The sequence below is a fragment of the Synchiropus splendidus genome, chromosome 5, assembly GCF_027744825.2.
Source record: "Synchiropus splendidus isolate RoL2022-P1 chromosome 5, RoL_Sspl_1.0, whole genome shotgun sequence".
Taxonomy (NCBI): domain Eukaryota; kingdom Metazoa; phylum Chordata; class Actinopteri; order Syngnathiformes; family Callionymidae; genus Synchiropus; species Synchiropus splendidus.
The window spans coordinates 11397431-11423933 of record NC_071338.1 but is presented as its reverse complement, the minus strand read 5'-3'; the positions used below and the strand labels follow the sequence as shown (position 1 = coordinate 11423933).

At 41.7% G+C, this 26503-nt stretch overlaps 2 protein-coding genes across 3 annotated transcripts in view; both read right to left on the bottom strand.

Annotated features, from left to right (window-relative positions):
* Nucleotides 1–14447, bottom strand: part of mybpc2b (myosin binding protein Cb) — a 27996-nt gene extending 13549 nt beyond the window's left edge. The window contains exons 1-11 of the mRNA XM_053864577.1: nucleotides 14300–14447; nucleotides 10251–10268; nucleotides 6378–6398; nucleotides 5765–5788; nucleotides 1556–1624; nucleotides 1330–1478; nucleotides 1117–1234; nucleotides 970–1018; nucleotides 703–762; nucleotides 423–589; nucleotides 200–332 (exon numbers count right to left, since the gene is read on the bottom strand). Coding sequence (XP_053720552.1) covers nucleotides 200–332; nucleotides 423–589; nucleotides 703–762; nucleotides 970–1018; nucleotides 1117–1234; nucleotides 1330–1478; nucleotides 1556–1624; nucleotides 5765–5788; nucleotides 6378–6398; nucleotides 10251–10268; nucleotides 14300–14315 — 824 coding nt within the window. The 5' untranslated portion in view covers nucleotides 14316–14447. The remainder of the gene's footprint in view (nucleotides 1–199; nucleotides 333–422; nucleotides 590–702; nucleotides 763–969; nucleotides 1019–1116; nucleotides 1235–1329; nucleotides 1479–1555; nucleotides 1625–5764; nucleotides 5789–6377; nucleotides 6399–10250; nucleotides 10269–14299) is intronic.
* On the bottom strand, nucleotides 14353–26503 carry LOC128758540 (uncharacterized). 2 transcript variants are annotated; one of them, XM_053864579.1, is made up of 3 exons: nucleotides 26342–26503; nucleotides 25138–25712; nucleotides 14353–14524 (listed from the first exon to the last, which is right to left on the bottom strand). In XM_053864579.1, exons 1-3 carry the CDS (start codon nucleotides 26363–26365, stop codon nucleotides 14353–14355), a joined length of 771 nt encoding a protein of 256 aa, XP_053720554.1. In that variant the 5' UTR covers nucleotides 26366–26503. The 2 variants fall into 2 exon arrangements, with proteins under 2 accessions (XP_053720554.1, XP_053720555.1); XM_053864580.1 differs by lacking the exon at nucleotides 14353–14524 and having other exon boundaries at nucleotides 25038–25712.

The following is a 26503-nucleotide window of genomic DNA, read 5'->3' as shown; positions in this document are numbered from 1 at the left end:
TTATAACCACCTAAAAATAAAATGTGTTGATGGCAGCATCAATTGAAAGTATGACTTTGTGGCAGAAATAATTCCAGCTCCATGTCAATCTTAGTTTGGTGATTCATTTTCCTGCCTATTAAGGCCGTGGCAGGAATAAACCCGCGACAGAGACGGTGTTTGGTTAGTTCGGTGAGCACGGGCGCTTTTATTCAAGTACTTTGCCGAGGGCTTGATCTCTTGGCCGTTCTTCAACCATTTAACCTGCACGTTGGGATCGACCACCTCGCACTTCAGAACAATCTTCTTGCCCTTGTCGACGGTGTAGCAGGAGTCAAGCTTGTTCAGGAAGGCTGGTGAAAAAGAGACATTTTCTTTGCCACTTTCCTTATCCGATACTCAATTTCACAGTTGGACCGCCTCTCCGTCTCCTCACGACCTACCTTCTGTATGCTTCGGCTCCACTGTCATCTTTTTCAGACGTTTCAGCATGCCCCTCAGGTCGGTGATGCCATACTTAAAAGCGATTTTCTCATACTCGCTGGGATGGGCACTCTTAAGCAGTTCCCATACATCGATTTCAACTTCCTCCTTTTCCGGTTTCTTTCTCCTGTCAGTCACAGAAAACGGGATATTTATGACACTGTGATCCAAATGGGATTTCTCTTTTCATCCTACACAAACTGTGAGTCTGTGCTTGGTATCCAAATCCAAAACGCTTACTTCTTTGTTGCTTTAAGCAGTGCACTGAAATCCAAGTCTCCTTCATCCTCGCCAGCATCCCTGTTTGTGTAAAGGATACATAAAGTCAACGGTTGGTGCTTCTCCTAGTATCGCACACAGCCTTTATTCTGTCAGGACTTCTTCTGCTTAAAAGTGAAAAGAGGAAACAACACAGTGAGTTATCACTATAAATAGTATACATATGCTTTCCCCCTCGAGAGCTTCTGCTCTGAGACAGACTGAAATGCTAAACCCTAATGCACTTACGCTCTCTTGAAGGCAGACAAAATATCAGCCTGCTCCTCCTGCTGGGCGGCTGAAAGGAGAGAAGTTGCAGAGAAGGCACATTAGGTTGAGATGTGATCAAAACATCTGTGGCGGCCCTGGAAGGCAGCGCTTGCTTTCTCCGCTCACCCTCGACAGAGATGTCAAAGGTGGAGCTGTCACACTTGTCTTTGGCCGTCACCTCACACCTGTAGCCACCGGCGTCTCCGGCGACCACTTTGATGATTTTCATTTCGTAAGTGTAGATCTAAAGAAGGAGGCAGGGGGGGATTCTTGGTCATGACCTGTCCTCCACATTAACACATGTGGTGACGCTGCATTTGATTTGCAGCTTTGTCACACCTTAGTATTTCTGTCATAGGTCTCTTTGAACTGCATGTGTTTTCCGGCCTTGCTGCCGAGATCCATCCACTTGCCCTTCAACCACTTCATAGTGGGTTTCCTTGTGAGGGTGGTGGAGTCAACCTTGGCAATAAATGTGACGTCGGTTCCTAAAAATGACGGGAGAGAAAGTGTGTGAACTAAGGTCAGATGCTTATACATTATGAATGGGATTCAAGTGTCCGACCTATCACAGCAACCACATTGTCTGGTGGCTTCTCCACGAAAAGCCCAGTGAGCTCGGTGGAACCAGGCTCTGGAAATGAGGAGAAATGGATCAGCTTACTCAAAGCTCCGTGTTGATGAATTCCCGGGATTAACAAGCATGAGAAAAATGTCAACAGTGTGCAGCACGAGTCCTTCCAAAAGACAGTGAAGTGCCAAACCCTCTGTTAAAAGAGAATGTCAACACATTCATTTGTACATTGTTTTAGTGGTTAAATACAAAAATAAAAATCAAATTCAGAAATTGAGCAGATTTTGTTGTTTTGATAACAGAGTTCATGAGCAGTGACAGAGACAACACAACAAGGAGCAGCAGATCATGACCCATTGTAAAGGGTTGATCCCCATGCGTACAGTAAAACACACACCATAATAAACACGATGATATGCCCGACCCACACAGGCAATATCTTCATGCACATGTGCTGTCATCACCAGAAGACAAGTGACACTGTCTTACTATTTTCATGACTGTCGACATTCTATACATGAGCATTCATTCAGCCAGTAATTTTTAAATGATTGAATCTTCACCAGAGTACACAATAGTGACTTAAAAGTGTGTGTCAAGCTTGCATTACTGTTTGAACCACGTATGAGAACAAATGTCTTTCAATGCAGTGGTCAATGAGTGATGGTTTTATTGAGATTTGCAGATGTGGAGGATGAGGATAGTTGCAACAAGGCAAAACATATTCAAAATACAATTATATCACTGTTAGTTTCCTATTCGCACAGCCAGTGTAAAAAAAAAGAAAGAAAAAAAAAATCCTGCCACATTGCCAAATGACATTTATGTGGCATTAGGTTTCGGATGTCATTTACAGTGTTCATCTGAGTCAACGTAATTTTCAGCATTTGGATCTGGATGTGAACATCAAGTTTGTTTATTTGGTCAAAGAGAACACTCAACTGACCGATGCATGTGAATGGTAATTACAGCGCCTAGACTCTTCATGTCCTTAACTTAAGCACATACAGTTCCAAAGACACATTTGTGCACTTGAGAAAACACAAGTGTCAAATAGAAGATTGTGTTCCGGAATGTCCTAATGAATGGAGCTAAGTATAATGACCACAGGGAGCACCTGTTGACCTCCATACATCAGCGCTTTCTAGCCACAAGAAGAAGTGAGAAAGGTACCAACAACGGCACATATTGGACTTGCGCATCAGTCAGTTTGAAAAACCACTCTTCCAGGATTCTTTCAAACAAGACAAATAAATCTCACTAATGTATTGCATGTCACTTGCTAACCGGTTTATTGGCTCTGACTACAATATTTGATCTAAGTACAACACATGGGATGCATCCATCAACAATTCACAGCATGCAGTGGATTTCCTCAGTCTCTCGCTGCTCACGTTTGCCACAACTGGGACAAACAAATAGCCTGGTTTAACATGTGGAAGTACACACTGCAGCGTGTCTGCAGTTCTACCACAGTATACTGTGTTCAACTGCACAGTAGAAGAAAGTGAAACCGTTGATACGCATTATCATAATCAGGAATTATGGCATTAATGCATCACACGGTGCATCATTTACGACCGGGGGAGGTGAGATCATGACTGTTATAAATCAAAACACAAATGATTCATGTGTGTTGATTATGGCGATGATACTCGACAACCTGAAGTGAATTATTATTGAAAATAGTTTGATAAGTTACTTTGGACTGAGCTTGCACAGGCGCAGAAAATGGACCAAATTATTGTCTCTGTTTATCCAGTTGTTGGTGTTTGTATATACACAACAGATGATATGTGTATCACTTACTGACCTGATCACATTTCAAGTTTTGGCTCAGAGGGAAAGCAGTGCTATTTGGACACGTATGTTGTGAATGTCTCTTGGTTTACTCACTGAAACACATTTTCCCAGCTACCAAATACTGTAGAAGACACAGAACAATGCAAAAGAAATGCTACAGTACTTGATACAGTATATCTATTAGATCTTATAGTTAGCATATATAAGGCGTTTTTTATCACAGACGGACTGTGGTTGACAAGTAGCCTATTTTATGCTTCAGGAAGTTCAAAGATTGTTGTTTTTCAGGACAAATTACCAAGGAAAACAGCATAAATACGTCACATAAATATTTACATTGATGGTTACGTTAAGATTAAGATTATTTTCAGGTCTTAATTTCTTATTTGCAGTTCTTGACTTTGCATCACTTGACACTTCTGTCCCATAAAAAAGAAGACGATTCAGAGATGTTTATTCACAGTTTACATAACCTTTTCTTTTGTCCCACTCATTCAAATAGTTGTTAAATATTACTTTTATCAGGGACAAATCACTCCACAGTGATTGACTTTGTCAGCATCCATAACAACCAAGTGTTTAAGGGCATGACATCACATTTTTCAGACCGGTGATCAAGGAGCTTCATTCTCCCCTCCTCAACTCAAACTCCTCCTCGCTGCAAACTGGTATTTTTCTTGACAAAAATACGGCAAGGCTACTGAGTAGAGCTCCAAGAAGGGAAATTTACTGGGGTAAATAAATGTTGCAGTAAATCAGAGTGGAATTCGCACCTGTATCCAAACATAGTAACTTAAAACTCCGGGGGCCGACACAGTATCTCCCGAGGAGGTCATCATCTTTCCACTCCATCTCTTTCAAATTCATCACGGCAAAGGGAACAAATTGACTAAAGACACGACTGGCGCTATAATTTCTGCATCTGCATTCTGCTGTTTTTTAAACATATGGCTTTTAGTTCATATTTAATCACAGAACTGCTTCCTAATATTCAGAGGTTTTATGTTTTAAAGAAGCTAAAGTGGAGTCCAGCTGCCTGTACATTATGAGGCATCGGCACTGGTTCATCATATTCAGCCCTCACAAATGCCATTTATTAGCACCTCGACTCCTGGCCATCCATCTTGATGAGCACTTCTCTCAACACTGAGAAACCTTTGTCCCGGTCAAAGCCTCATAAACTGTCACCTCTTTGTAACATGGATGCCAGCTCAAGAGTTTCCCCTGTAAAACCTGAGCACGACTGCAAGGGCAACATTTTTTCACATGGCTGAGTTATGTCTGTCTCGGTCTGGCTCGGCTTCCATCTGGCCCGTGAGCTGAAGGTTAAGGATGAGATTTGACTTTGTACACATATGAGAGGCCTCACGTTGGATTTGCTCTCCGTCACATCACCCATGACCTGACTCCCGGAGCTGTTTGTGGGTAGCAGATATATAAAAACGTCATGATGTCAGATGACACTTGGTATGTTAGCAGCAGCTGCTATTGTTCCACAGCCGACTTTGAAGCGCAGCTGTGTTTCCACTCTCATTGCTCGGAGAGCCTGAGGAGCAGAAGAACAAGGGAGCTCGGCTCGGCGACGCAGTGTGAAGAAGTCTGCACATGGGGGAACGAATTCTTGTTTGCCAAAAGAGCATAAACTGAATAATTTGTCAGTGAGGTGTCCACTGCCTCGGCAGGGTGTTGGTAAATGATACACAACAGGTGGATGAGGCAGCGATCACACGCTAAAGAACTGAGCTAAAGTTAACGGTTTGTTTTTCGTCAGCAACTTCCAAAAGCCATAAAGAGTGAGGCTTCATGCTATTTTATAACCATGAGTGGAGCAGCAGGGTGAAATCTAGAGTGCCATCGGCAGGAACACTTAGCCGCCGCTGCAGCCTCTCAGTGAGCAGATACCAAAAATCCAGTGACATCATAAGGTTTTTCTCACGAACGGAATATGGCTGTTGCATTATGGTAACTGAGTTGTGAGACAAATTGTAAGGTTAAATCAAATTTTCAGACGTAAGCTGTTCTATTAGATTTTTATTTTTTTAAACTTGTCACCTTGTGAACAAGATGATAGTGTGCAGCTCACAGCTGGGAGTCAAAGTGTGTCGTCCATCGCCAAACTGCTTTCCTATTTGGCCCAAACATGCCTTATATTTAATGATCTGGCATTTAAATATCATTTAAAAAGCTGAATTTTGCCGTCTGACTTCAGTCCAACTTAAATTATCAAAGTACTTGATGCATGAGCACAACTCTCTTCTGATGTTTATAGTATCGTGACACATCAACAAGCAAATGACGAACAGAAAACACAACAACAACAACGCAAACCATCCACTTGAAGATTGGTATCCATATAAGAAATAGACAAAATCTTTGTGAACGTCGCTCGTCTCTTACCATCCCCATCAGCTTCTGAATCTGCTGCAGACAAGGAAGCAAACTGATTAAAGCAGCAGAGAAGCCAACGCTTACGTTACGCACGAGAAGACACACGGTTGCAGAAGACGGACAGACGTAGGCAAGCAAGAAGTCGAGCATCTAGTCAGCAGGGATTACACAAAATGGTCATTGGATTTACATATTTGGGTCACACTGAAGGATAAATGTAAATCACAGAAATAACCATGTGGCACACAGGAAGGAGACAACAACCCCAAAAGGTGGCATATACAAATGATATGCACATTAATTCACACATTCCCTTCATTAGAGGCGGCTGTTGAGAAACAAGTGTAGTCTTTTGCTACACAAATTCAAGACAATGAGGATGAATCAAAACCAAACAACGTCTGTAATGACCCTTGGGTTTTCTTGTTACACACTGGACTCAACACACTCAGAGGACGAGTCGTTGAAACGCCTCTTCGGATGAAGGACGCTCAAACAGAACAATTGACTCCATCACCCAGAGACACATGTATGTACGTGAACATTTGAATACATCACATGGGTTAGAGAGACAGGCGAACCAAACAAGTGCATTCACGGGCGCTACATGATTCCACCTTACCTCCATCAGCGGGGGGTAGCTCTACGGAAAACGGGTAAGTGTTAGCCCACATGAGGATTCGCTATCGTCAGCCATTGTGATGAACGTTGGAAAACAAGTTCAGAAGGAGAACATTTTGGTTGGAGAACAAGTTTACAGGTGTAAGGTCGGGGAAATCCAGACAAGATATTCTATGGAATTTCGAATCGGTGAAGGAAAATCATTTTAAAGAAACTTGATGCATCTGAGAAACTGACAAACATTCAAAAGTTTAAGTACAAGAGGGAGCTGAGTCACAGCTTTTGGGTGATCTACGAGGATTACGAGTTTGTGGGTTTCATTATTGGCAGCGTGCCCAAAATGAAATCCACCTAACCGAGGTTTGGTACATGAAGCCAACTCAGTCAATCTCACCCCACGCTCACTGATCGCATTTAGGTCCTCAGACAGCACTTGTTTCCACCATCGCGTTACCAAAGCACAGCAGCTCTGTGTCTAGACCGAAGCTGCGCGCTTCAACTCTAGTCCACCAGTGTACATTTTTGGTGAAAAGCAAAATAGTGCCAGTCAATTTCAAAATCCTATGTTCGGACTTTCAATCAACACCATGTATTCACACAGGCACCGAGCCCACCAGTGACAGACGATCTCACTTGACACCTGACTACATGGATGAGTGTGTGAGACATCAGTCCATGGTGCTTGTGGTCCAGAGATGCCATCTTGTGGCATGGCATGCAGACGCTCAAGGTGGAAACAAGCAGCTGTGGTGCAGAACCAGACTCATAAACTATATTGCCATGAGGGCTGGGCCCATATGCATTTGATAGGGTTTCGATATTTTCCAAATATGCGGCTGCCGATGCTGTTTATATCGTCATTCTGGTTTAAATTGCGATTCTTTGTCCAATTCGATTTATATTGCAATTGTGATATATTAATACAAAAATAAATAAAACTAAAAAAGCACATTGCAGTTACCCCCAGACATTAGGTCAAAGTGGTGACCATGGTTGTATTTGTGTTTTTATAAAAATATTATTCACTTTTGCTAAATATACAAAGCAGTGTACATGCAATACCAAGGTGCCAGAACAGGTTCTGACAGTAATATTTTGGGGGCTACATTGTTTCAGTGATTGACAGCCTGCATTATCACAGACCTGTGCACAGATGCAGGAGAGAGAGACGCCATGGGAAATGGATTAAATAACCAATATCCAACTGCATTCCTCGCAGTTTTACTGGACCATCAATTGCGTAGATGGTGTTTTACCAGTATCTATTATCAGGGACTACAATGCCTTTCTAGCCAAGTGACTTGATGTGTATATATTATGAATGCAGTCGGTGATGCACTCATGAAATGTCGCTGTGGAGTGACCGTCGGCTGCCTGATGCAAGCGTCAGCGACATGAATCCAGCAACGAGTCCTTGATCCACATTTGACAGTTGTTGGTGTTTGAAAATAAAAGTCTGTTTGGAGTATTAAACTTGTGTGTTTGATCGGCTGCTCTGTTGTGCAGGAGATGCACTTGAGCTGGGCTTCCCAACTGTTTACCAGGAAACAGATATGACGTAGTGTCTTGCCACTGTCACAAAATGGAAAAAAAAACGATTTTGGGCTGAAATATCGATATTTAATATTATCACGAAAAAAAGTCTCAATATATTTAAGAATCTTTTTTTTTCCAGTCCAACTTGGCATCACTGTCATGACTGCAGCAGCGGCCGGCCGTTCATTGATTCACTGCCTCCTCACTACAATCACTGCAACCAAGTGTGCTGAATTACTCAAGCACACTCATCGCACCTACATTAATTAGAAAGAAGCCACATAAATGCCAAATTTCTACCAGAAAAAATATCTAGCAGGATAACCTGAGGCAAATGACTAAATCTACATTTTCAAAATGCTGAATTGTGCATTAACACACCATATAGTGTCATCATTGCAGAAAATGTGCGAGCTTGAAGTGTAATACTATGCGTTGTTTTTTGACTTTGTGATTCGGCACGCAAAATCCTTCGGGATATCCAGACCCCAAAGTGTCAGTTTTCCCTCATGATGAAAGAAGCATGATTTAGCAAAACTGCCAAACTCACAATTCGGACTGAGGTCAGGATTTCAAAATGCACCATGCTACAAAACTGTCACAGGGTGAAGCGTGGCTGCTCGACAGTCCACAGCTTCGCTTTAGTGTGGATCATCGTCACAGCTACCCAGTGGAAAGAGCCAGACAAGATGATCTGAGGAGCAGCTTCTCTTAGCTGGTCTGCTGCCAGTACAGTTGGATTAGCAGGTTTGATTGGTGTGGGCTGAATCTTAATTTCCAGCTTTACCAGCTAGTGCGCCGTGAAATAAATCAAATTGATGAAGGGATAAGCAACCCAGACCGCTTCCAATTCAAGTCGCGCAGAAAGGCTGGCAGCTATTTTTCAGCAGGGGTTTTAAATGTATGATGTCGTCTTGATTTCTTCCTCAAATTTGTCCTGTTTTCATTGCAAATGTCATCCTGAGGAAAACGTGTAAAAATAGCATTTTCATAGGTAAATATGTCTGTGATGAATATTAATGTGATTTTAAAATTACAAGCTATTTCTTATGTCACTCCACATTTACATCCATGTATAAAAACCTGGCAAATCTCTTGCTATGTGTGTTGTGTTGAAAAAGAGTGTGCACCTTTTGCAGGCTTACCATTGTCACTACTATAGATATTATTTTAAATAATACCACAGAAACGAAAAGAGAACTGAAACTGAACCGACGGGAATTTGTAATGCAGTGTGATGCTATAGTGGATTAGGCAAATTACAAACAAAACATTTCTTCACACTTTGTATTAAGCATGCAGTGTTGAAACTACAGAAGAAATGTTGAAAAAACATCTTTTTGACATATCATGTCTCCCTCTGGAACTCAATGTACACATGCCAAACCATTAAATATTCATTCCCAGTCAAAAGCGATGACACGGCAAACTACAGAGACATGAAGACGATCTGCACGAGGTTGTCTTACACAATTTCTCTGACATCACTTCACAGATTAGAGTGATGAGATGGCCCCGGTGAGTGGAGATAAAGACACGAGCGATGCGTGCTCCGAGCTACGTGGCTAAGATCTGTGGCCGATCACCGCGGCAAAATAATCACATTAACTCTTCCCGCTAATTCACACGAGACAATTGACTTTCTGCTTGTCTGCTTGAATTGCCCAAGGGATTATCTATACCAATACCACTGGCTCACCATTATTCAGATTACCACCTGGTTAGTTGAACTCCATTTCCAGCACTCAAATTCACATATTAACACACTGTGAGGAGTCAAGCATGGAATTATTATTTAACGTCACGAGAGGGGGGGAAGAGAAAAAAATAAAAAAAATTTAAAAAAAGTCCCTCACCATCTTCAGACGTCTCCCCTGGGTGGAAACAAGTAGATTTATTTGGAAAGGCTAAATTAAGTGTAACACAATGTTCGCACCCAAATACATTAAAAGTGACAGATGAGCATGCACGACTCATCTCTGCCACTGTCGAATCGCAGCTCTCCCACATGTATTTTTCATCCTTATTCATCATTGTCTGCTGCTTCTGGGAGTCACATAATTAAAATATAATACGGTCTGGGCTGCTGATAGGAATAGAAATGTCTGCATATGTGATTTAACCAAAGACGACATCCTGGTATCAAACTGCGCCTCTGAATGAGGCCCGGGTACGAGTCGCCTCCAAAGGCCAGGGAAGGCTTTTGTCTGACACACAAAGGCACTTGACACGATATGTGAGCAAAAGTGAAAATGTGAGAGCCATAATCAAGTGACTGCATGATAGTGTAAGGCAGAGAAAAGGTCAGTGGGCAAATGGTGCGAAGAGGCAGACTTACCCTCCCCCTCCGGGTTAGCTATGAAACAGAAAGAGAGAAGAGGCTGATTAGAGACGTTCATGCTTCATTGAAAGATATCATATGATCACATGTGATCTCTCCATTCAAAGTCGATATTATCTTGGTGAAGGACTCAAGTTGCGACCCTCATTTACACCTCTAATACGCTCCATGTCTTCAAGTGTCACCAAAATATTTCAGGTGCAACGGTGAGTCATGTCCCACTCACATTATTTTTATTCCAATATATAGTGTATGTTTCCACACATTTCATGTTTGTGTTTATCTCATGTTTTACCTGAATTTTTAACCCGATGTTCATTATTGTTATTATGATTTATTTTTTGCCTCAACAAAGCAGAGCTATTTTAATGTTCTGCAGTTCCGGCCAACGCAGCGCGATGCTGGACACCATCCGCTGACACTACAAGAACACTATTTGTAGGAGACACAATCTGAAAGTCAGCAATAAAAGGAAGTATGATGTTAAATGTTTTTTCCTTTGTGTGTGTGTGTGCGGAGCGGAACCTTCCATGTTAAGAGCTGAAGGACAAGCAGCAAATGAAGTTGTCAAGTGCAGGTGTCTATTGGCGATCAGCCCGATTGCTCTCAGCCAATGAGAGCGCAATAATAGATGATTTGGAGTCAGATTGCACTCCATTCCAATCCACTTTCAATGTTAATCCAAGAATGTCTGAAAACGATTTGATGTCTCTTGGAATGTTCTAATCTTAGACGATAAATCTTAAATGTTTTCCAGGTAACATGAGACATTCGGCGACACGGCCAAGTTTGAAATGTTAATGAATTGGCAAAATCTTTGGCGCGAGACTTTGAAAGGGATATCCTGACCTACATGGCCTCCTCCTCATTGCTCAGGTATAATTGGACGGCGGATGAAGGACTGGTTATGTTTTCCAAGTATGAGAGTCTTGGTAACTAATTCTGGTAAAAGATCATTTGTGACGGAAATGGAGTGGTGTTATATACCACAGCTGCCGGTTGTCTCGGAGGGGTCACAGAAGTAGCTGGTAAAGGCCAGGGCTGGTGTCTTATGACCTCCCTGAAGTCATGCCACGTTCCCATCAGTGGCCTTCACTTTCCTTGAATAGGAAGAAAGAACTGACCGCGGATGCTTAAGCGTTCACTTTGCGCTTGTGAAAATCGAATTGCTAAAGTAGTAGAGTTAAGAGCAGCTCAGTACTTTGGCCTTTATGGACGACATATTTCTTGATAGGCGCATTTAAAATAGCTATACTGTCAGAGCAGGACCCTGGAATTAAAGCGCACCAAAATGATTCTACGGAACCCGAAGACTTTGATATAAATCCCAGCGAGGAGGTTTAACACCTGCATGCAGCTGAAATCTGTGTTAGCAGCTGCCAAACCAATCCACTTGGGGTGATCATCTCCAACAAGTTCGCCATGAAGTAGAGTAATGAACTTGTGAGCAGATGTTCCACTCAGTTTAAATGCTCCCTTTAGAGACCGTCTGCAGCGTGGTTAGCTTTATAGATGCGTCCAGTGAATGTAGCTCTTCTTCCTAGCCCTGGTGGATGCTCATGAAAAACAATACAGATCCTAACACTTCCTATCCCACTTTGTCTAACCATGAGTGCATGTGAGGACCCGCACCCAACTTTGTCCTCACATGGCTTATGTTTATTTCTGGAAGCATCTTGGTTACACTTTGGTGTTTGCACCATGTTTGTCATAGTCAGTTAAGGCCTGCAGGTTCTCAACACGCTGTTTACCTCGCCATGTTGAACACTGACAGCTTGATTTACAGTGTGTGTGTTTGGCCTGGACATAATCACATTCATTAGCCAGCATGGCCTCTTAAGACCTCTGAGGGTCGCTCTGGGCCCCTTGGCTACACACAACAATGGCTTGTTACGACAACTGAGAATAATTCATGAAGTGGTCAGGAGCTTTCAGGCACTGGGTGCCGCTTGAACTTGCCATTGTTCAGGTTGACAAAAGCCCCACGTTACTGAAACAACACCGGTGTCGCTGGTTTGGACGTAGGGTGAAGGGCAGAGACTGATGTGGGAATTTCACCTTGTTGGTGTTGACATGAGGAAACAGAACCTACGGTGTAATCGGGGAAAATCAATAATTCATAAAAGGTTGAAACGGCTAGGGGCCGTAAACTCAGGGATGGAAGCTCAAGCGGCCCCTGAAGCCCCTTGGAGCCAGGACCAGATTTGTGGTTAAAAATGAATGAATGAATGTCTGTCACGGTCTGCAACAGATTCACATGGTCACTGAAAACATGTCGGATACTCTCAGTTCTACGGAGGGACCGTGCCACAGAGGGGATCCAGGTCAACTGGTCCTCACACAGTTTCATCTGCTCACCGCCATGAAAGCAATGGCAAGCATGAATCATTCAGACGAGCTGGGCTTGATATGTTTGATCCGCAGTGCGTCGAGAACGAACATGCTGACCAGTGGGAAATAGTTTGGCTCGATTTTATCTCAACTGGGATGTGTAACATTATAAAACCCTTGGGTGTGGATTTAATTGCATGAACATATGTGGTGGAGCAAAACAAAGCGTGAAAGGCCAGGGGTTACTCCGGAGTATTTATAGACATCAACTGATACGGCGGATGGTGGCGAGGAGATATCGACTTATTGCCGCCGTCCCTTCAGAGAGGTGGGCTGCGGATATTCTGCTCTCTGGCACACGTCGTTGATGACAATAAACACGGTGTTAATTGTTTAATCCGAGGACCAGATGAGGTGATTCAATTTAACAACGTAAAACGACCCCAGTACTCCACCACGTCTCTCTCTCGTAATTTTTATGGAACGCAGGAAGCCGTTCAGCCAGTCACGTTACTAAAGTATCAGAGTATTCTCATTGGGCGTTATTTATTGTTTGTCTTTTTAACCTTAACTTGGGCGGCGGTTTGATCCCTTTTCTGGATTTAGCTCCGTATTATGGGTGGTGTCATACAGTACAGCACAGTGCAACTGAATCCGCATTACTTGGATACGTAATGGTTGGATATATTGGGTGGCTGTAAATAAGTGCACGCCTGTTATGAATAAAAACAAGTTTGAGCAGCTACAGAGAGTGGCAAATCACCATTAAAGACAGAGCCATTTCCAGGAGAACATGTCGAATTCACTCTTAATAGGAGGGTGAATGCAGAAATTAGATCAGGGGTCTGAGAAGCTCATCGTGCCAGTGTCCTCACAAAGGTTCTGTGTGGCCGTTTCCTGGCCGTTTAATGATTTAGAGCTACCAAGTCAGAGGGGGGAGCAGTTGGTTCCTCATAGGTGAAGGTCGACAGACAGCTATTTACGAGAGGATGAAATCCATCTTATGAAACATGGAGAGATTCACTAGAATACCTTCTACTATTGTGTGTACCGGTGTTTTGCTAGACATTTGTTCAGAGCAGTTTCTTAGGATTATGAAAAATAAATAAACAAACTAACTGCAGGATGGGAGGAAAACTGTGTGAATAAAAAAATGTTCTGCAGTTTAGTCTGATGTCATAGGGACAGTAACTAGCGATGATGTCACAGCAGCTGGCCGCGGCATTATTTACAGCCGAAAGATTCCGTACAGTCAGATTTCAGTAGCAAAGCAAAGAGCTTGCACTTTAACATGCCAAATCACTTCAGCCGCTGCAAAGCCGTTGGTATTAGTTTGCAGCAGCACGGGGTGTCAGAGGCATTAGTTCAGTTTTAGATGAAATTAGAGTCTTTAATTATAAACAGTCATGTTCAGCCCTTCGGAAGCATGAAATGATGGCCAGAAAACACAGCAAGTATTTTAGGTATACGGTCATGAATTACTTTGCAAAAGTCTGATAAATTCTTGGACAATGTTTACCTAATCATCTACATTTGTATTAAATATATTTATGTCAAAAAGAGTTTGCAATAAAGGCCAAAACTCTGCTGCCACATCAGTCATCTTCAAGTGAGTTCAAGTCCCTGTAATGAGAACTTCTTCGCTGGATTAACTGCTGCGCTGACAAAGTTTTGGGACCGATTAATAAAAAGAAATAATGCAAATGTCTGCGTACCTGCAGGCTCAGGCATGGTTATTCCTCTGTCTTCTTTGCTGCGGGAAGACTGATCACTGCTTCTGCCTATTCCTTATATTTCTCCCCCTCTCTGCGTTATTCAAAGCTCTCCTGGCACTCGAGTCACCCACACCCTCCGCTGGGCGAGAGGTGCAGGAGAGACTGACGACACTCTTCAGGAGTTCAAGAGCATCAGCACTCAGAGGGAGAGACGAGGCTGATGTGCTGGTGAAAAAAAGGATTTCATGGTGAGATTAATAAAGTGAAAAACCTGTTGAGCTTCAACACCCATGGGAGATAAACCAAACATTGACGATCAAAGACTTCATCCTGTTACAGCGTGTTATTATCTTCCTAAACGTCTCAGATGTTGAGAAAAAAATGACTTTTTAAAGTACTTTTGATCATTTCCACACCAAGTGAGGCTAGTTTTGGACCTTTCCCTGTATTTTGCTGGTCATTTGGTCAATGTTCTTAAAAGTTGTATTACACATTATAATGTATTATAATGTAGTTTCAAGTTTCCATTGTGAAATTGAACTATCATTTTAAATAAATATGTTTTTGGTTAGTGTAGAAAAGTAAATATTTTAATATATTTAGAGATCTTACTGTATTTTGTAATGGATTTATATACATTCATATTGTATGTATATATTTTACATCAACAACAATAAATAAAATGACAGTTTTGACATTTAATAGCTAATACCAGACCTGTGTTTTGATTTTTTCTTGCCATACTTTGTACCTTGTGTTTATCAGGTTAATAATCACAATGGTTGACAATGTTTGCTGTATTTTATTCTTCCATGATTTTTGACAGATTTTTTACATACATATCTCTCTGCTTTAGGACGTCCAACTAATGGTCCATTTCATTATTTTGTTACGCTGTATAATATCATTGTGTAGAGTTTAATAAGGGTTTGATTGATTTCTAAAATATATTGTATTTTGTGTATAGCTGTATTCAAAATAAAATACAGAATTGTGTTTTACTCATTACATTAACACCAAAATAAATCTTGATTCAAGATGAAACTGGCTTCTCTATATTGTTGATATCAAGTGGAGATGAGGAGGTAAGGACATCTGGTGGCAATGAGCTTAAGCCTATACAGGACGCTTTCAGTTTCCCAAACTGTATAGACTGGGGTTTCGCTTCCAAATGCAACCGTAGGGTTGCAGGATGGACGGCACCACTGATGCGTGGTGTGGGAGCAGGCTACCCCTCAACTAGGTGTTAAGTACACCGTAGGCCTGTTGGGTCACAGTTCGTTTTGTTTCTGCATATGTTTGTGTGCGAGACTCGATATAAACAGGTGTGGTGGTTAGTGCGAGCATGTTGTTGTGTGCGTGCATGAGGACGTGTGTACGCCTGCGCCTGCGTGTGTGAGGGCGACAGGAAAAAGTCAGTGAGATCAGGTCCGAGTGAGAGAATTGAATTCACTGCGAACAGCTGCTGTGTGTGAGTCAAGTGTGTGTGTGCATGCCACGGATGTTGTAGAGCATAGATACATCTCTGCGTGTGGGTGTTTTTAATTGTGAAGATGACTCTCTGCTGCACTAAAAGAGTAGCATTTGAAATGTGTATTACTGGAGAAGAGGTCAATGGTCAATTTATATGACACCCTGCTGCAGCCACACTGAAGTCCAGCCATGAAGCTATAAGAAGGAAACAGTAGAGAGATGTTTAGTCTCTTCTTCAGTCTCTTCTCATCCGTTGACATATTTTCCCATTGACACATACAGTAAATAAACCATAAGCATCATTATGTCAACCACTTTAGAGAGATTTACGAGATTGAAAAACAATTATGTATGATTCTCATTCCAACTCACTATCTTCCCAGGCATTCAACATAAGATGTTTTTTCAGGGCGTTTAGTGGAGCCTTTTGAGGCTGCTGCCCCGCGACGGATGAATTGATACATCAAATATAATATAATATTAATATAAATATAATATAATATAATAATGTGAAACACATCTAAACACATCGTTCAGCATTTGTGGGGGTTCTCTGTCTCAAAATTTGGGGCACTGCAGACAGTACCCCTCAGGCACTTCTCCTGCCATGCAACCATCTCTTGTCTGTGACAGTCAGAGCTGCTGTGCAGAAAGGGCCCTTCTGTCCAGTGCCCCACAAGCAGTACATAATGAACAGGAAGCTGTTTCTGCCAAAATACATTGATTTATAATTCACTTGTTGTCATGCACACTGAATGCCCACTTACTCAAAACAGTAATGGTTAATAAAAATCTTGAACATTTCCCTTAAAGAAAAAATAAAATAAAATTATATATATATATATATATATATATATATATATATATATATATATATATATATATATATATATATATATATATATATATATATATATATAGTGTCATTGTCAATGAACGGTAGTAACAAGCAATATTCAAAAGAAAAAAAAGAAACAGCCACATTCCTAAAGAGGACATCATGGGGATCTAGTCATCTAGATTTCTCTCAAGTCAGCTGTCATGGGTCGCAGGCATCCACTTCTGAATTTAAACTCTAGCTCCTTTGATACTGAACTCCAAAATAAGTTTTGTCATCAGAACCATCCTTCTTCAGAGCTATAAATACCCCTGCAGTCAACAATCACTGATCAAGAAAGGTGCCCCAGACAAAATCAAACCTGTCAAGCCTGTTTGGTGCAGCGCTATCTAAAACTGCACAGTTAGAGCTGCAGCTGGAGTGTTGACATCTTTTCACACCAGGTCTGCTGGGCCTATGAAGTATTTTTGCCAGAACGCGGGTCTAAAACTGGCCGTCCAGCTGGCCAAATAAATGAAACCCTATCCATTCACGAGCATGAGTGAGGTCTACGAGCTGGACTATAAGAAGCTTGGGACAATCGAAGGCGGTTAAAAATGTCAGCTGGAAATGCTTTCGGAGTCGTCTTAACTATTCAGTAAAGGGGGAATATAGAGAAGAACAGTTGGAAAGCTGCAAAACTCCAACTGATTGTTTTCAGTCTCATTAGGATTTTATCCGAGTTTGTCTTAAAACTGATCCTCAGTCTGCAAAATGAATGGCAGTTAACATCAGACTGCACGGCCCAGTAGTGGGTTGGATTGGGCAGAGAATTCTCAAATGCCTGTTAGTGCTTAAAATGGTGGGCACTTTATAAGATACAATGTGTGGGACGGAACAGAAGACAAAATGAAAGTGAAAAGTTGGGCATGCAGAGAAAAAACAGTCTATCATGTGAAGGACACTTTGAAGAAGAATGTGGAAAGTCGAAGCAAAAACACTTCCTTCCCCAAGGACCTCTCCTCCAGCACTTCTGGGATTTGTTCTCGGGACACGTCACCTCCACAGTGTGTCCTGAGTCTGTGGTCAAAGACTGAGGTGTCGAGGAGACAGTCCCAAATAGAATCACAGCAACTGGCTTCTCACAATAATGTGGAGGTGGAGCTATTCTACTGTGAGTCTCTCCTGGATGGCAGAGACACTCGCAGACAGTATTTCTTAAGAGACCCGCGACCCTGCTTGGACTGGTACAAGCACAGACGTTGATGACACTTGCAGGTCAGAGAACAATTCTCACAAGAAAATAAATAAGTAAGGCACTTTTCTCTTGCAAGTAAGGAGGTCTAGAGGTTGAGCACCGCTAGGGGTCTATCCATCTATGATCCATGAACAGAGATGAAAGCAGAGCTCTGTCTTTGGCCCAATGACAGCAGATGACAGGTTTACACTCGCTATTGCTGAAGTACTCCAATTGCCGTCTTTATCTCAAATGCAAGTGACACATTTCGAGTCATAGTAGGAATACAGACTTTGCACAACAAACGGCAATAGTTTTCAAGAAAGGCACATAACATTGTTGAATGCATCCAGGACAAAATGCGCCGCAGAATGTCAAGCTCGGCAACATAGATGTGAAACAGCAAAACGGCACTCTCACATGGATTGTCTAGGTCAGGGGTTCCTAACCTTTTTGATCTCGGGTCCCACCTTTCCCAGAACAAGTAGGCCTGGGGCCCATACAAGTAATCGGAGTGATTCATTACTCTTGATTTCATTTGTGATCAATAACCATATCTAATCCACTTACATGTAAACAAACCAAAACCTTGTGAAATGTCATGAAACCATGTGTTCATAGTTAAGATATTTATTTGTCAATGAAAAGACCAACCAGCAGCAGAACCTGCTGCAAGTCATATTCATCAAATTTACAGAAGAAAGGAAGAAAAATAAATACACTTGATGCAAACTGTTGAGAAAATAGGAAATATCCTAATAAAAATAATATATGTTATTTAAACTCCAAAGAAGATATAAGTGAAGGAAAGTATCGCCACAAAAACTGCTTCAACAGGTGCTTTCATGAACAGTTTTTACTCTTTGCATCACTTTCTTAATCATTTTTTTTCTTTTCAAGAACTTCTCCATAGTTGTTAACTATCACAGATTTGCAGCTGTCAATTGAGTGACACATTACTGCCACCACACAAGGCTCATGGATTAAAACTGAGCATCTCACGACCCTCACAGCCCAAAGGTGTAAAACAATGACCACGTGTTCTATGTATGTATTTTAAAGCAGAAGTTCTAGTCAGCCGAAGACAGTACTTGTGGCCGCACCATTTCAAAAATACTTTTGTTTTTTTCATGCCGTTCCATCAGTCCAGCGAGGAAATGGTATTTTACAGAAGAGCATTTAGATGGGAGAAGATGTAATTGACAAGTAACAAGTCATAAAGAAGTCAAGCAGACAAATTCATTCATCTCTGACAAAGCGCCCAGACATTGTACGTTTACAGACAAAAAGACATCCAGGAAAGTTCAGAATTTGTTTTACCAGTCACAGGTCCCAGGCTTTCTCACTATGCCAGTGAGAAGAGTCATGGCTGAGGCTTGACTCACCTGTCGTCGTGTCATCCTTCATGAGTCAGAGACGTGCATATCTCAACTGCCAGGGCCAGTGTGACGACACGTCTCCTGCCGCTGAGGGTCAGAGAGTAAGTCACAAACATGTCAGGTGTCAGCCGCCGCCAGACGGCTGCACATAGGGGGGGTAGTGATCAGAGCCTGTTGTGATGGGAAATCGCTGCTAGTAGGTGAAAGGTGCGTTGAGGTCAAGACTCCTACACAGTCACGATCATTATGTTTGCATGTATGCTCAGGACTTCATTTGTAAATACCAGATGGGAGAGGAGAAGGAAAAAATAACATCGATTTCCCTTCAAAGAAATGTAGTTATTACATATTAATTCACATTAGCCTTTTCATTCATCGATTAGCCATGTGTTCCCACCAATCCAGGTGCTAATCTAATCTAATCTAAAAATAAAAGTGGAAGTCGGTTCCCCTGGCTGCATCTATTCTGACTCAGATGTCATCATATTGCTCGTGTCTCCTAGTGAAGTGATTCTTAACCATAGGGCTTGGGCCCATGGTTGGGCCACGAGCGCCCCCTAGAGGGCAGCGAAAAGTTTTTTTTGTTTTACACCTCTGGGCTGCGAGGGACGCAAGATGCTGTTTTAATAGATTAGCCACGTGTGGTGGCAGTATTGTGTCATAGAATTGACTTGACAGCTGCGAATCTGTAATAGTTAGCAACTATAGAGACGTTCTTGAAAAGAAAACATGATAAAGAAAGTGATGGCGCCTCCCCATCTGCAAAAACTGTTCATGAAAGCACCCACTGAAGCAGCTTTGAAAATTAATTGGATTGGCAATACTTTCATTTACACTTTACTTCTATCTCCTTTGGAGTATAAATAAAATATAGAATTCTTTATGATATTTAGACATGGTTTATTATCTTATATTCAGTTTTTCCAATTTTCTCAACCGTTTGCATCAAGTGTATTTTTTTTTTCTTCTTTTTTTCTTTAGTAAATTTGATGAATATGACTTGCACCTGGTTCTGCTGCTGGTTGGACTTTTCCATGACAAATAAATATCTTTGCATTGATCACAAGGTTTTGCTTTGTATTAGTTGAATGGGACCCGGGCCCATTTGTTCTGGGAAAGGTGGGCCCCGAGATCAAAGAGGTTAAGAAGACCTCCTTGTGTATATAAGTCAATATAAGTGTGTTGTAAACCACGTTTCCCTCCCAGTCGTGTCCACTCAACACTCCATGTCTTTCACGTGTCAGTGCTTAGTCGTCTTTAGGAACATTACCTGCATCATAACAAGTTTATTTGTATGTGTGCTTAAAGGGACAAGATAGAGGAGAGCAGGTGGTATATTAAATCTCTCACAGAGCTGGATCACCAGCTTAAACGACTCAGAAATGAGTTCTGTTGGCGATGTGAAAAATGGCTTTCTTTCAGACGCCCTGCCTCTAACATCTTTAGTCAGATATTTGAAGATTCTGCGTAACACAGAGTCTGCTTGAGCAAAATTAAATAGATTCTTCTCTTTCTCAAAAGGGAAAGGATGGCAGCAATATTTCATAAATGAATTTTGGAAAGGCCTTTAGCATTTTATAGTTGTTATCATAAAAGCCCATTAGAGGGCTGAAAAGTTTGTACTTGAGGCAGTGAGGGACGTTTCACTGGCATCTCTGATTTCTTCGGTCTTACATTATTCAGGATTGCTCCAACACGACTGTACCAGCCTTTGTATTTAGAGCTTTTGGCAGTTGGCTCTCACATGTGCAGAAAAAGTCCAACGTGCCAGCAGGGACTCCATATCCATATTTATGAATTACACTGTCAATATTTGGACAGATATTCTATCACAGATGTTCTCGGGTTTCATTGTTTCATGCAAAAGGAAACTTGGCACTGGCGTTTTTGACTTCATGACACTGCGCAATAAATTTTGGAGGTCTACAATCTGATAGGGGAATTGAGTTGGAGGGCAACTATAAATAATCAGAGGCTTACAGTGATGAGAGATTTTAGAGACATGGACGGATGATTTGCTGGAAAGTCTGTTTTTTGGGGGGACAAACTGTTGGTAAGGATGGTGTTTGTTAACTTGTGGACTTTAATTTCACTCGGTTACTGCGACAAAGGACCATGGGTGCACGCTCAGTTGTGCGGTGTTTTGACAATGAGATGGCCGTTTGAAGAGAGTTTAACACCAATTAAGATCATTTGCACTCGAGCTAGTGTTAATTTTAAAATATGTATTTTAACATATTTCTGAATGACTGCTACTATCATGTGCCCCATGGGTTGCAGTGGGTTCAGGTTCCAAACAGTGGCTCTTTTAAAATGAACTGGTGCTCACACGCCAGTCACACTACAGTATTGTCGTTCTCACTTTTTGAAAAGGATTTTTCATTTCCACGTGTTCATTTTTAAAGCCAAATATGAGAAGCCATGTTTGCTCTATCGAATCTAGTGTCACATACAGTAATTCCATTTGCTGCATACCTGTCTTCATTCTCCTTTCAAAAGGTTAAGGCTGCACAACAACAGGTGTGCATTTGTAAATGGGATCCCTCTACTACACTGAGACACCACATTCAGATGGAACATGACAACTCAGTACTTGGTAGAGGTTGAAGTAGGGATGCACCGAAATGAAAATCTGTGGCCGAAGTCGCGGCTGAATACACTTCAGATCTTGGCCAAATACCCAATATTAAAAGTTTTTCACTGGTTTTTGGTTGCATAAATAGTCTAAAATAAAGCTTTATACACATTTTTTTATTGAAATTCAATGTTTATTGAATATTCCTTTTAAAATATTCCATTAGCCTTTGCTTAAAAAAAAAAAAAAAAAAAGGTTTTAATTCATATTTGGCCTTCAATCAAAATGTGCACTCCAAAAAACTAAAATGCATGAAAGTAGGTAACACACACCACAGCAAAACCATTAGGGACCTTTTGCACAAGTGCTTAGCCCCACTAGCACCTGACTGCCAATTGACAGATAACAGTCTTCAGACTCCTGATTGGTTCAACTTGGACTTGTATTTCTTTTGGCATCTAGACTGGATTCCACATTAAACTATAGTACAATGGCTCGCTCCGACAGGGAGTCAAGGTGGATCCGGTCAATTTTCAAAGTTCATCACCGTATACTGCCTTCAATCACACTTGACACTGAAGCGTCAACACAACGACGGAGACGCCCAAGTTTGGTACTCGACACCACAGACGGGGAAAGCGATCAAAGAAAGAGCAAGCGCGAGACATGGGCCGGATAGTCAAAATCATCTCTCCTGCTTGGTCATCACCAGATCGTGCAGTGACCCGCTGAACCAGGAGCGAGTTGCCAGGTTTTCTCCCGCAGTCTTGCTGAGCTCGGCACATTTAATTGCATCCTATTACATCTCAATGTCGATTTGAGTCGAAGTAATCGTTCAGGCCTCTTGCACACTGTTTGATGGCATGATTGTATTTTTGCGTCACACGCCACGATTCAGCCTTGCTCCAAACTAACTCCACCAAAGGCCGAATATTTCATGCATCCTAAAAGGAAAGGTTTTGTGTCCAATTTCAATTATTAAGTTGTCACAACAAAAGTACAGCAGAGTGCAAACTACGGTGGCTGAGAAGTGCAAAACACATTGACAAACTTTTGAAGCAAATTTACAAAAAGCAAAGCGCATTTACAACATTCCAAACAAATTTAGAAACTTCTTCATTTTTTTCATGAGTTTGTAAATGTTTTTTCAGAGTTTGTCAATTTTTTTGCGTTTGTAAGTGTGTTTTTACAGTTTGTAAAATGGACAGAACATCTTTCTGCATTTAGTTGACTCCCAATGGCGATTGGTACAGGTGGAAGATTCCAGCAACCACTCTCGGATCACGTCCGTAAATTGGTCCCCTCCCACTCCGTATCATTCTTCAGAAAATTTGCATACAATGGAAACACATTTACAAACTCTGAAAAGACATTTACCAGGGAACTGTTTCACAAAAACTGCTGACAGTACTGACAGATAAGGCAGGGTTTTTGAGGGAGTGCATGGGTCTGAAAAAGAAAAAAAAAGAAAATTGGTGGTGCCCCAAGGGTGAAGTGGGTAAAGACTTCTTTGCCAGAGCCTGACCAAGTCAAGGTTTACAAGAAAGACTGAGACTTTTCAATCCCGTAGAAGAGATATTGGCCGCAGGCTGGAGAGAGAAGATGTTATCTCCTTGGAAAGATCTGTAAGTATCCCAAGGATGACTTTCAAAGCTCGACTGGAATTCTCATTGCTTTAGCCCATGGATCAAGAGAGCAGGGAGACTCGAATTCAACCTTTCATTTAATGCTTGCTAGTTATTAGAGACAGTCTGAGGTGGAGTGAATCCACTCTGTGAACGTGTTTTATTTTGCCTGTGTGTTGTTGCAAGTTGACATTACAGGAAGACCAGAAATGGATATTAAAAATGAGCATCTGTTCATTTGAAAATAAGTCACTGAAGCAAAAGTCTACCAAATTCTCTTGACTTTACACAAATTAACCTCTAGGAGTGGCAAAAATAAACAAACAGCACATAACTCAAAAACACACCAACCACAGAGAGGGTCAGTAGATTGTGCTGCCTCACCTCTCCTATGGTGAAGATATAAAAAAAAAGCAAGAAATAAATGTACTTTTAGAGAAGCAAGATAAATATTAGTGTGTGGTTGATTGACAGGTTGAGTCACAGGAAATGGAGTCAAAATCAAACAACAGAAATTCAGAAAACTTAAAATGAATGTGTTTAATGTTAACTCACTATTAATATGTTTCATATTAGTTATTTTTGACAAATAACATGTTTTTTTCAATAAAGATAACTTTAGTGAAAGACTGCTATAGATGTGAGCATTTCCCAAATTTCAACGTGTTACATTTAATTTAATTTATAGTTGACGAAGTACTTTCTATCCGTCGTGTATGTTTAAATATATACTGAGACTATTTTGAATGAGAAAATGTCTCTGCAGGCCCCTAGAATTTCTTCACCGGCCGCCACTGCTGGTAACAATAAGCAAATAAACCAGAACTCCTCCACTGCAGTGCGCCGCCTGTTCCTGAATGATATCGTAGGTAACGCAATAGCTCCATCTTGTGGGGAAAGTGTAGACAGGATGTTACTTTGTTCTATTATTGCAATTATTTGTTCAGAAATGTATATCACATGAAACTTGACAGTCATTAAATATATTTTCAGAATCACCCCAGAAATACACATACATTTATTCTGCTACAATAATGCACATGTAAAGTAAAATAAATATCTTCATCCATTTAAAAATGCCAAAGGCCTGAAAAGGAAAGTATAAATGTCTGGACAATATTGATTTTACTATGATAAAAGGACTGGTCTCCGTCGACTACGATGATTTCTGATGTGACTCGTAGCATCAGTAAAGAGGTTAAGAAGATGGAAAGGTGAAAGAGAGGATTGAAATTACGTAGAACAGACAGAAAACATGCACAGATGACAGGAAGTCAGGCGGGCGACAGAAGATGAGTGTAGCAAGTACTGAGGCCTGTTCATCCAAAGTGATTGACTGAACTCAAGGTGAAGTGGAGAGTGCAGGCAGTGTGGAACTGGTGGATGCCAGTGTTCGGTATGATCTGTGGCAGGAAACTTGGATACAGAAGACCAAATGTGGCTTGTTTTGTTTTGCCATATTTGGTTAGAAAGCTCTTAAGGGTTATTGGTGGTTCGGTAAGGAAATTGTTTTCCCCTCTGAGCTCAGAGCCAGTCAAACACTACCCAGTAACCACAATTAAATACTCAAAAACAAACTTAACTTGTTGACCGTTGTTTGCAGTGCAGAAAGCAAAGTAGCACAACCTGCAACCTTGATCAATGTGATTTAATTTCTTATTTAGGCTGAGAACTTCCACAGAAAACCTCCCTTCACTCTTCCTTCCAGCTGGACTCTCATTGTGTCACTCACACAGAGTAGAAGTTAGTCTTCTTCATAATCTTCAGGAACTCCTGCTCATTGACCTGGCCGTCGCCGTCTCCATCGGCCTCGTCGATCATCTCCTGTAGCTCCTCGTCGGTCAGCTTCTCGCCCAGCTCGTTGGCGACCCTCTTGAGGTTTTGGAATGAGATCTTGCCCGTGTTGTCATCGTCGAAGAGTCGGAAAGCTTTCAGGATTTCCTCCTTGGTGTCTTTCTCGCTTATTTTCACAGTCATTATGCTGAGGAAGTCGGCAAAGTCGATTTTCCCCGATCCCACTTTGTCAACTTCTGAAATCAGCTTCTTGATTTCTTCTTTCTTGGGCTCAAACCCCAGCGCTCGCATGGCCACCTTCAGCTCTTTGGCTTCAATGCTTCCTATGCCATCTGTGTCAAACAGGTCGAACGCCTCCTTGATCTCCTGCTTCTGCTCCTCAGTCAGTTCGATTTTAGGGCTCCCTCGCCTTCGCTGGCTAGCGGGGGGGGCTTGTTTTCTAAAACTTGCCATTTCAACACACAAAAGTGGCTTCTGTCTGGTCGATGACCAAATCTGACTCCGCTCAGTGACCTTGGTGTTGATAAAGAAAAAAAAAACACCTTTCAACTTTGGCCTTTGTGATCCAATATGTAGACTGGCCTTTCTATGAAGGGCAGGCTGGTTGGAAATGCTGCATCAGAGAGAAGAGGACTGACTTGGATCTTCCTTATAGTTCACTCCAAACCATTTGTTCAATGTTCATTGTTGTCGATTAAATCATGGGCTCGCAGTGTAAAGAGAGCAACTGTGCCATCATGAGTCTTTGGGGGGTGCAAAGCTACCTGTTCTGAATTGGAGTCAGATCCCTTTCAACTACCATGTTCCAAGGCTTTCTAGTCAATTTCAGAATTGAGTGAGAGCCTGCAAATAAGTCAGGACGGAAGTGACCATTCTCACCTTTTTTTGTTGAAGCAGTGTTGGTCAATTATAGCTGTAATAAAACTACATGAGCATATGCAGTTTATATTGTGTGTTTACGTTCAATGTGCACTTCAAATGGAAGGAAATTTTGTATGACCCACGTAACACCTTGACTTAATACATGACAGGAACAGAAACATTGCACGAACAGCTGACTTTCAAGACTTCGAACCTTGTCATTTGGTTCTATGAGTGATTTTACCACGAGTGCCAGAAGTGCAGCGGGAGCCCATGCTCACCTTTCGTCGTTCTTCTTTCTCCATGGTGTCAGGCGTCAGGGGAACTCGACTCAATTTCCACCTGCTGCTCGGCTTTAGGTATGAATCCGCTCCGTTCAGTCCAGGTAAAACGGTGTATTAACTACAGCGGTGAGGCTCAGGCGACTACAAATCCTTGTATTG